The sequence below is a fragment of the Bidens hawaiensis genome, unplaced genomic scaffold (assembly GCF_021521415.1).
Source record: "Bidens hawaiensis isolate Kalapana, Puna unplaced genomic scaffold, B.hawaiensis_p1.1 tig00042237_1, whole genome shotgun sequence".
Lineage (NCBI taxonomy): Eukaryota > Viridiplantae > Streptophyta > Magnoliopsida > Asterales > Asteraceae > Bidens > Bidens hawaiensis.
In genome coordinates this window covers 60,125-72,014 of record NW_027497465.1, presented here as the reverse complement: position 1 = coordinate 72,014, position 11,890 = coordinate 60,125, and the positions used below count along the sequence as shown (strand labels likewise).

At 37.8% G+C, this 11,890-nt stretch overlaps 1 protein-coding gene across 1 annotated transcript; it reads right to left on the bottom strand.

Annotated features, from left to right (window-relative positions):
- Positions 1-1,162: 1,162 nt before the first annotated feature.
- Positions 1,163-2,125, bottom strand: LOC143593449 (uncharacterized). Its single transcript, XM_077073077.1, has one exon. It carries the CDS (start codon positions 2,123-2,125, stop codon positions 1,163-1,165), a length of 963 nt encoding a protein of 320 aa, XP_076929192.1.
- Positions 2,126-11,890: the final 9,765 nt, after the last annotated feature.

The following is an 11,890-nucleotide window of genomic DNA, read 5'->3' as shown; positions in this document are numbered from 1 at the left end:
GGACAAGTTTTAGAAATCACGTCTAAGACCCTGCAACTTTACTGCCTTGACTTGTGAATCCCCTTGGAACTCCATCTTCAGTATATCCCACGTTTCTTTAGCCGTGGAAGCAACAGCAACACGATAGAATAATTGATCATGTACGGCTTGTTGGATAATAGCCATAGCATGTGCATCTTTCTTTTGAGCAGCCTTGAGTTTACCTTGGTCCTTCTTTGTATTATCAATACCATCTTCTACAAGGTCCCACAGATCACGAGACATAAGTATTGTCTTCATATGAATGCTCCAATATTCATAACCATCTCCTTTGAACACAAGGATTGGAGTTGATGCGGTTGGTAAGGTACTGGTTTGATCGGCCATAGATTAGGGTTAGGATTAATTGAGTAAGCGGAAGAGAATAGGATCGATATTTGTGCTCTGATGCCAATCTGATGGTAGCAGATTCAGATTGAATAATACGAATAAGGATTAGGGAAACAATAGGCTAAAGATTTCTTGATTAATATTGAATATGAGGAATACGTAAAAACTCAGAAGAAACCAACTCTCTTAAATAGAGAGCATTACAACGTCTAGTGCCATAATATTATGACCTAACAAGCTTACCTAGTCCACAGGCTCTATTATTCAAATTCAAAAACATAATTAAAGATAACATAATTTAAATTAATGAAGAATTCAGCAGCTCACGTGCATAAACAACACATGGATCATATTTTATCAATCTTATCAACCTCATCATTAGTCGAGGACAAAATACAACGCTCTTGTAGGTAGTGAATATCATTGTATCTATGTGCTATATCAGGGAAGTGTTAGATACTACTGCTTCAATAGGATCATCTGAAACATTGAGTAAAATATCACGAGGAATTCTGATCCAAGTGGCCTCATCTTCGTCATCTAATGAAACGGTAGGAAGACGACCAGCCCCCATATATAAAATCCACTTATTGAATTTTTGTTGTTGTATTAGAGCCTGACCACTAATACATGGACTATGCAGGCGCATATTAGTTGTTAAAGAAAACACCTTACATGCGCCCCATATAGTTGACGACTTAGTTACAACTGAAGCAACAATTTCACTACGTGGAGCATGCTGGATTACAGGTAGAATCTGGCGGAACTCACCTCCAAGAACTACACACTTCCCTCAAAAAACTTGACGGTTCGCCTCATATATGTTATGTCGATAAATGTCTTGAAAAGTGCGGTCAACAGCTTCAAATGCGTACCTGTGTTGCAATGGTGCCTCGTCCCATATGATAAGTGCAGCCGCATTAATAAGCTCGACAAGTTCTGACCCAAAGTCTATCGAGCAGGTGGAATCCTTTTCAAGATCAAAAGGAATTTTAAATAGCGAATGTGTGGTACGACCACCAGGTAATAGAAGAGAAGCAATCCCAGAAGACACAACAGACAACACAATCTGACCGCGTGCACGAATGCAGGAAATAAGCGTCTTCCACAAATACGTTTTTCCCGTCCCTCCACTACCAAAAACAAAAACCACACCACCCGTCCCACTATCAACAGAATGAAGCACATAATCAAATACCTCCATTTGTTGAGGATTCAATCCATGATGTAGATTATCAAAAATGGTTCTTTCCTCTTCCATGTTGTATGTACACTCATCCGCAATCAACCGATTAAGCCGTCTATTAATGAAACGATGATCAATTTTTGGTAGATTAGAAAAGTCAGACAAACATTTATTGTAATCAAACAAAATTTTACCTATCTCAACCAAAGTGTAGTTGAGAACTTCCTCATTCGTGAATACCACATCTTCATTCTGCAGTAGTGTACGCTGATTGTAAGGAACATCCTCTGATAAGTATGGTAAGCAATCATAAAATAATTTCTTTTGATCACTAACAGTACAAAACAATAGAATGGACACAAACAATTCACGAAGTTTATTCCCCAACTTCCAATGAGAAGCTTCACGTATTGAAGCAACCCACTCAACATCATCTCCTAATAACCCTAACGCTTTGCAAGCCAACATGTAATTTGGATACTCAACACCGTCAACGGTACGGATATCTTTAAAGCATAAGGGTCCATGTACAACATTTAATAACAAACGGAGGTAATACCTTTCACCCATAGAAGGGCACACATAATAGATTTGATCAATACTAAACCCCCTACTTCATAGCTTCCATGTTTTTTCACTTTCATGCCAAGTGAATTTAGTTGGAAATTCTGTGTAGGTTAATACACGACCTTCCGTGTACTCTTGATTGGCACGCATCCATTCAGTAAACGGTAATCGTTCAACAGGAATGGAATGATAACTCATATCAAATTCAAAGATCTTCCAACATGCTTCTGAAGAAGAAATATACCGACAATTTAGGAACTCCTCGATCTCATTTTCATTATGCAATAATGATGCAAACGATGTTCCAGTTTGAGGACTTTCTAAAACAGTAGTTGCACGATCTAGGCCTTTGTTTATGTAACCAAAAAGGTACTTGACTAACATACCTTGATTACACCATTCGACGTTAATGTGGCATCCATATTACACCAATAACTCACGATTATAAGATACCACAAACCTATTATCAAGCTTAATATCTTGATTTCCAACTTTAACCACTCTTGAATTGTTTGTCCTTTTATAACAGGGCCATCCATCATGTATAATGAATGTTTCCTCACAGTAACTCTTTGGGTACCCTTTAACACATTAACCATTAGAGGTGCACAAACCGGTTTTTTTAAAAAAACCGGTTCGGTTATTAACCGGACCGGTTTTTTTTGGCCCGGAAAAAAACCGGTTCGGTTAATAACCGGACCGGTTTTTTTTGGCCCGGAAAAAAACCGGTTCGGTTAATAACCGGACCGGTTATTAACCGGTTTTTTGCTGTCAAAACCCTAACCGGTCTAACCGGTTAGGACCGGTTTAGAAACCGGTTAGAACCGGTTAATAAACCGGCTTTTTTATTAACCGGTTTTTTTATTAACCGGTTTTTTTTATTAACCGGTTTTTTTTTTTTTTTTTTTTAAATTTCGCGGTTTCAAATACGAATATTTGTTTTTTATATTTTGTACTTAATGAAGACCATTATTTTTTCACAGTATAAACAAACCGGTAACTACAAGGCAAAACGGTAACTACAAGGCAAAACGGACTGACCGAAGCCATTCTTTGCTTTCATTGTTAGGGTTCTTTGCTTGGAAGATGAGTATGAGTGTGTGTTGGTGAATGTGTTTTCAACAAACCAAAGATTAAAAACACATAACTTTCATTTATAGTTTTTACATTAAAAATACAAACATTAAATCGTTATCGCATATTCGTAACTCAAAAATACAAACATTAAATCATTAACACTGAAGAAATCTCTGCCAAGAACTGTTGTTCATGATTTAACTCAAAAATACAAACATTAAATCGTGAACTAGCAGATGCTCCTGTTGTTCCCAATCGCAGTTTGTTCATGATTTGCCTCCATGTTTGCTGTTTCTTTAACTAAATTAGAAAAATCCAAATCAACAAGTAAATAAGAGCACATATTAGGAAAAAGAATGCTTAGACACGATTACATGAACAACTTGCTGTTTCTTACTCATGATTTGCCTCCATGTTTGCTGTTTCTTTAACTAATTTTCTTCGCTACCCGATCCCGAGCTATTTCTTAGGTAATCGTCGTACGCGGCTTCTTCATCGGTCATTGGTTGAGTGTGTCCTTCATTGACCTCGTCTTCATACAAGCCCGCTTCATACTCCATTTCCCCCTCGAGTGAGCGTTGATGTTGTGCCTTATCTAAAGAGTCCAAGTAATCCTTGTAGCAAATCGACATCTCTATAGCTGGTGCAGTGAGTCGAGTCCTCCTAATCGATATAACCCTGCCAGAAACAGAAAAAGCAGACTCCGAAGCTACCGTGGAAGCTTGGACCGTTAGTAAATCTTTGGCCATGGCGGCGAGGATCGGAAACTCATCCTCCTTACCTCTCCACCAAGCCAGCAAATCAAGACTTCTAAATTCATCCGGAGTCATGTGTTTCACAAAGTTGGTACCACCATACCTTCCAAGTTCACTGCTTGGGGTGTTTACCTTTTGACGTTTACCGGCGTCTTCCCAAATCATGTAGTACATCCCCATTTCAAGGTCGGTTTGGGATTGGGATTGGGCAACAGCTCTTAACGAGTCACGAATTTGGGAAGACGACCCGTATTTTGTAAGGTAGACATCATACATGTTTGACAAAGTGGTGTTGAAAGCATTCTTTAAAGTTTGGCTATAATAGGGGTTTTGATTGTCGTTTAACCCTAGCTCATCACAAATTTTTTCTATTAAAGCTTCAACACCACCAACATTGATGCAAGGGTTTAACGCAGCAGCACATGTTAAAACAGCGGGTAGTTCTTGAAAATATTTTCTAAATTTTTCTTTCATTTTTACACCCATATCAAAATAAGGTGCACCCCTACAATGAAGTTCACTCAACTTTGTGCACATGACAGCAATTTTTGGTAAAGCAATGGGGCTTGTTGGATAGTAAACCCCGGATAAACTAGTTGTGCAAGATTTAAAAATTTGAAGGACCTCCGTAACGATCTCAATCAATAACAAGTTTCTAGGATCGTACGGTGCACATTTACCCCTACTTGACAAAATTTGATGAAACGCAATTAATGATTCTTTTTGTTGGATGGCTTTCTCAAACATATTACAAGTCGAGTTCCATCTTGTTGGACAATCCCAATTTGGCCTCAACCATTGACAATTAGCTTCTACACAAAATTTTTTGTATCTTGAAAATGTTTTATTGTTGCTAAAAACATCTCGTAACATTCTTTTAAAATTGTTTCTTTGCGTTTCGATCACGTTTAACCCATCTTGCACGGCCAAGTTGATAATATGTGCAATGCATCGGCTATGAAAAAACGCTCCATCACAAATAGGTTTATACTTTAATTTTAAATGGCCAACCGCGGCCGTATTGTTGGACGCGTTATCAAACGAAATTGAAAAGATTTTATGTTCAATCTTGTATTGTCGAATGACTTTATCCAAGATTTGAAAAATATTTCTACCCGTGTGCAGGTAATCAAACAATTGAAACGCAACGGTTCGTTTCATCATTTGCCACGACTCGGGGTCAACCCAATGAGCCGTCACACAAATGTATGAGTCGGGCGAACCATGAGGTACCGACCACACATCCGTTGTTAAGTTTACACCAGTTTGTAAGTTTGAAAAGTATGAAATTAGTTCGGATTTAGCGTTTTTCCATGCTTTAAGACAATCTCTTCTAAGGGTCGAACGACTTACGTGTTGGTAGCGTGGTTGAACATAGTTTTGCATCATCTCCGTGAATTGAGGGTTGTCGAAGTGGTTGAAAGGAAGTGTTTGTTGAATCACAAAGTTTGAAAACTGTTGACGTACCGCTTCAACGTCGTACGTAAACACCGCTCCTTGATTCGTCATCTCCGGCTGCGAACTACTTCCCGATTCGTCCTTCAAGGCCTTGCAAAAGGGCCTTTGAACATGCGCTTTTAAAGTGGAGTTTGCATCTTTGCCATAAAACTTCAAACAATGTTTGCATCGAGCTTTTTGGCTACCGTTAGACATTTCGCATAGGTCGAAATGTTGCCAAACATCATGGTTTCGTTTCGTGGGGATGACCCGAACGACCGTTTCTCCCGTGTTCGAGGCACCCATGTTGACGGATGAAGCAGCACTTTGGGAGGCCATGATAATCGACTACAAAATAAGAGTGGTATACTCGAGTATGAAATAAACGACTACGAAATAAGAGCGTATGGAGTGGTAATGTGGTATAATTGAGCGTGAGATAACAAAATAATCGCGTATGAAATAAACGTTTAGAGCGTTTGGAGTTGTATAATCGAGTGTGATCTAACCAATACCCAACCTAAACTATATATAGATGTTTGTGGGGGTAAAATGGTAAAAAAAAAAAAAACGGTCCAAAAACAAAAAAAACGGGCATATAGCCGTTATACAACGTTCAAAAACCGGTTTTTAACCGGTTAACCGGTTATGGAGAAACCGGTTAACCGGTTTTTCCACAACGGTCAAAAACCGGTTTTTTTATAAACCGGTTAACCGGTTTATAAAAAACCGGTTTTTCCATTAACCGGTTCGTTAACCGGTTTTGGATCTAGAACTTGTAACCGAAAGACGAACCGGCGGTTTGTAAACCGGTCAAACCGGTTTTTAAAAAACCGGTTTTCGTAAAAACCGGTTTCCGGTTTAAACCGGTAAACCGGTTCCCTAACCGGTTTTTTTGGCCATCTCTATTAACCATCATGCATACAAGAACTTTTTGGATTAAGCAGAACACATGGTCCATGCATCATTTGTGCAGCAACGACAGCAAAAGCTACTGGATCATCCAATTCTAAGGGAAGCTCAGCTGATATATATTTATCAATCCTATCCACTGTACTAATCTTATCATCGGGATGTAGAAAAAGCAGAATGTGACAATACGGAAGTCCTCATTTCTGAAACTCTATAGTTTACATAACTACAAAAAAAAAAAAAAAAAAAGCCACAACGCATTCTTACATTTAGGCAAGGAAGTTTAACTTAATTTGATGTTTATATATGATTCAGGTGCTAGAAAATAACCTGCTTTTGGTCGACCAAAAAGGTTCCTTTTCCTTATGTCCGTCATAAGTTCATCAAGTTTTATCTTAAACACACAGGACACAATGTCAGGTCGATCGGATGTCGTCATGCCTGGAGTCGTTGAATGAATGTGCCGTTGAATTTCAGGCCAATTTGGGTTACACGTCATGGTAATAAATAGATCCGGAGCCCTAGCCCAGCGACACACTGCCATTGCGTCCTGGTACTGTTGGATCATATCTCTTGCCCCCCCGACAAATGTTGCTGGTAGAATAATCTACCAGTTGTTTCTCCATCAGCAACACGGTCACATATACCATTATAGAAGTCTGAACGTATAGTTTTCTGGTTTCTCTTATACCAGTCTAAATCATGCTCAAGAACGGAAGTATAGGCATCAACTATGTATATCTGCCACAAACGCCCACCTTTATGCAAGGTCCTGCCTTCGGTACTCCTGATTTGTAAACGGTAAGAGTAGTATTCTCTTAAAGTAACATTTTTTCGCTTACTTGTAGCTGATGTATTAAATAGAGGGATATTTAAATGGAACCCATCTTCTCCATAAGGAAGGAGCAATGGGTATTGCAATGGCATAAAACTCGGGTGCATTTCAGATATACGCTTTACATGACCACTGCCACGCTCTTCAATAAGTACATCACGTGAGTCTGTGGGATTTCCATCACCTAGGATTAAGGCAGCCACTTCGCAAGTAGTGGGCAAAGAATATTGTCTTTGTTCTCTGCTTCATGTGCCGATCAAACGAAGTGTAAGAGGTTGGACTGATGTCTCATTAAACCTTTCCCTTGCCATCCTAAACGCCTGCACTAATGCATTATTCTCATCAAGCATCACCATCAAGTCGCTCACTAATGAACGAAGTATAACTTCATCAGCAGTAGGCGAAACACAATTTCGTAAAGCATAAAAACGATTGTCAACCTCATTTTGCGTGTCATATATGTACAATTGAGCGAATCTAGGACGACCATCTGGATGTGTAGGTAACAAAGATCCAATTCGGTGATGGTTATGTCCGTTCAAACAAAATGTATATGGCCCACCGCCATCACTGAAATCTCTACAAATTTTCCCACCAGTGGAGGTAAACGCAAACATCGCATTTAAAACCTTGATATTTTGTCTAAAAACCTTGGATCGTGGTTCACCATTATAATCAAGAAGGCGACGTAAAGGCTGGGGAGGATGTCGAAGGAGTGGTAAACTAACCTTTCCGTCACCACAACATAAGGAAAACCTTGGAGTGCTTGGATATAAAGTTTTAGTAGTTCATTCGGCATACCAGACCATAGCTTCACAATGCACACATACATAGTTTGCATTGCCGCAATCCTAGTAGGATGTGATTTTGTTGATACACATTTTGTACGTCTCAGTCTTTATCAGGGAATTAATGTAATTAGTTTAAAGTATAGGGATCTTAATGTAAATATGGCTAAATGGGCCATTCGCTCTAATGTAAGTTACATTCGTTACCCTGTAATGAATGTAACACATTCGTCTAATCTGTAAGCTCATTCGTTAACCTAGATTAACGAATGAGATAACGAATGAGGGCTACTCGTTATATGTTAAATGTATTAACGAATGAAGAGTTCATTCGTGTGGTTAATGTAACGAATGACACATTCGTTAACTGTTATATTAACGAATGTGGTCATCCCCTATTTATATGCTGTAACTTATTCATTAATGTAAGTTTTTCCAAGTTTTTCAAGTTTGTTTATCAATTCTCTCTCGTTACTCTGCCAATTCATTCTCTCACATCATTCGTATCAATCATAACGTATATCGACCTTAATCGTATACCTAAACATCATGTATCGTCGTAATCATAAGTTCTAGATCCTAACCAAGCTCTTTCAAGTGGTATCAGAGACTTGGATCTGATCTTCGATACATAATCGAGTTATAACTGTAATCAATTGATCAATTTTGAACATGAATTGATTGATTTTGTGATTTAATTGAAGTTCAAAACCAGAGACTGGTTATTAGTTAAATTGAACTTGATTGAAGAATGTTTGTGACTTCGGAAATGGCTAGATAGGTTCGGATTTGGTGTTGGATTGTTTTGGTATAAGTTTTAAGTAGTTTCAGTAAGATTCGGACGAGTTTGAAGTTGAAATTGGAAGTTTGAATCGTTGAAGACTGATTCGTTAAGATGAAGTCTTATTTGTTAGGATGTAGACTGATTCGTTACACTCATTCGCTAAGATCAAACCTTATTCGTTCAACCTTCTTCGTTAAAGCCTGATTCGTTAAGCCATATTTGTTAACTTTCATTCGTTAACGAATATCTTAGACATTTGCTAAAGTAATCAACTTTTAACGAATATCCCATTCGTTAAAGTATCTCAGTTTTAACGAATATTCCATTCGTTAAAACCTATTCGTTATTAGCTCATTCGTTAATCTGTTAACGAATGTGAAGAGATTCATTAAAAACCCATTCGTTACTTGTTCATTCGTTACTGGTTCATTTGTGTGAACAGTAAACTTTGTTAATCCCTGAAGTTTATCAGTTGGTTTATGATGGCTGCTCAGAATTCATCTTATTATGCGTTAGCATCACAGAATGTCTTATTGCAACAAATGCTGACGATGGATAACGAGATAGGCAGTCATAATAAATGTCCCAAGCTGTTGAAACTATCGGACTTTGCCCTTTGGGAACCAAGATTCCATGCACATCTGGGATCTGTGCATCCTAGCAATGTTCGTTTTCTTGATGATGTTTATGCTGCACCACTGATCGGTAATGACAACACGAGTTGGACTCCGAAACCGTTTAAAGAGTATGAGACACATGAGTTGAAGGACTTTGAAAGTGAGACGAAAGCATATTCTACACTCACTATGGCTTTACCGGAACATATTTTTCATCAATATAGTATGATCAAAGTCTGTGCTTCACTGTTTACCACCTTGAAAACCAGAAGTTTGGGCAATACTCTCGAAAGCAAGAAGACTTTAGTGAAATTCCAATTCAAAAACTTTATTCTGATGAAAAATGAAACTGTAGAAGAAATGATCAACCATTTCAGCCACTTGATTGTTGAAATGTCTTCTGTTGATCTTGAGCCAACAGAACAGGACAAGATTAATACTTTGAAGAATGCTTTACCTACAGACTATTCGACGTTCCTGTTTGTGCTTAAAGAGAACGGATTCTTTCAGAAACCTGAACTGACTGCTGTACAATTCATTAATAAGATCGAAGAAAGGGAATTCGATCTTAAATGTCAATCTACTTTGAAAGAAAATCAACATCAGCAGTCATCAACTCAAAACCCGTTACTTTATTGTGCATTACCAGCAAATAATGCGACAAGCTCAGTGCCTATTAATGCATTCTTTGCTCAATCCCAAGAGGATCCTAACGTAAACAGTCCTCATAATGTATGTTTCCTGGTGAGTGGTGCAACTGGCAACTCAAATGCTCATACTTCAACCTTACCTAAGGTCAATTTACAAGAAGCTGAACAACAGTTCGCTTTTGTATGTGCATTCATGACTTCATATGAACAACTGGTGGGAAGTAAAATTGCTACGAGCGATCTCACAGATGAGGACTATGATCAAATCGACCCAGAAAATCTTGAGCTTATGGATTTGAAGTGGAACATGGCCATGATTGTTTGAAAGGTTAAAAGATTCATGCAACGAACGGGAAAAGATCTTCTCACGTTGAACAAAAGGGTTGGGTTTGATAAGTTAAAAGTCAAGTGTTATAATTGCAGTGAATTTGGCCACTTTGCCAAAGAGTGTGACAAGCCGAAGAAAGATTATTCTGGATCACGCAATTCTGACCGTGCTTCTACAAAGTCTTCATCTGGAGGAGATAAAAGTAACACTGCTGGCTCTGGTAATCAAGACAAATCTCCTGTTACTCAAGCTTTATTGGTAAATGATGGAGTTGATTGGTCTCAGCGCTTATTGGGAAACCAGGCATACGTTGCTATCGTTGAGCCTGTGGAGAATTTTGAGGATGCCAGTAGCGAAAATGTATTGGAGAGTAGTGTATCATCTGACTCGGAAACTGACAGTGATCAATCTTTGTCATCTCAACCAGAATCAACTCCTGAGAAAACTGAATCTTATGTCTGCATGGCTAAGGTAGATGAGGTATGTCCTACACCTCAAATTAATGTAAATAATCCTGCATCAATAATGATGGATTGTTCTAAGTGTGTTGTGTTAAAAGCCAAACTTGAAACAGCATTAATTCAAAACAATACATTTACTAATGATTACTTTACTATCAAGGAATGCTATAAGCAAAAGACAAAATTGCTTGAGCAAGCTGATCTAAAAATTCAGAAATTATCAGATAGTAATCATGATCTTAAAGCTAAGGTCCATTGTAAAATTATTGAAGTGGATCAACATTTAAAGGAGATTCTTCGTCTTCGAACTTGCATTTCCAATCTCGAACAAGAAAAAATGGAATTAAATCATAAACTTAGTCAATTCAGAGATTCTTCTTTCTTGTTGAATGAAATAATAGAGGTTAATCATTCACATAAAAAGAACGGAAAAGCAAGTTTGGGATACGTCGAAATTCCTCCTCCATTTAATCAGGATTACAGTAGCATTGCTAAGGCAGAAAATTCTTTAAATATGTCTACTGATAAACCTGAAAATGTTGATTCATTTAAACCGACTCGTGAACCAGTTAATATTGAAAGCAAAAGGGTGTTTACCAAAAATGAAATGGACGGTTCAATTGAAGAGCTGACTGAAACATATGTGATTGTTAAAAATAAGGACATTCCAATTGACAATCACATTCTGTGTGAACCAGAAGATTTTGAAAAAGCTGTTTATGGTGTAAAATCCTCAAGTGTTTCTTCAAACAATTCATGTGTTCCTAAGGATATTCCTAAAGTAATTCCAAAGGAACATGTTAATGTAACTTCCACAGACAAGCTTTCAGTGTCTGATGAGGAATTAATGCGATTCATTAATCCTCCATTGAAAACTTCAACTGGAAAAGTATTTAAATTAAAAGGTCTCTCAAGAATGTTTTCAGACAAATGAGTTCCATTGAATCTTCTTAAACCAGAATTGATTGAAAGTGTATTTCAAGATCAAACTACTGAAATGACTGAACTTGAGAAGAAATTCTTTCAATCAAAAACTAGTAATGTTCAAAAACAAAAAACAAATGTTTTCAAACCTATAAAATTCATAAAATCGTCAGGTTTGGAAAATTCATCAAATTTGACAA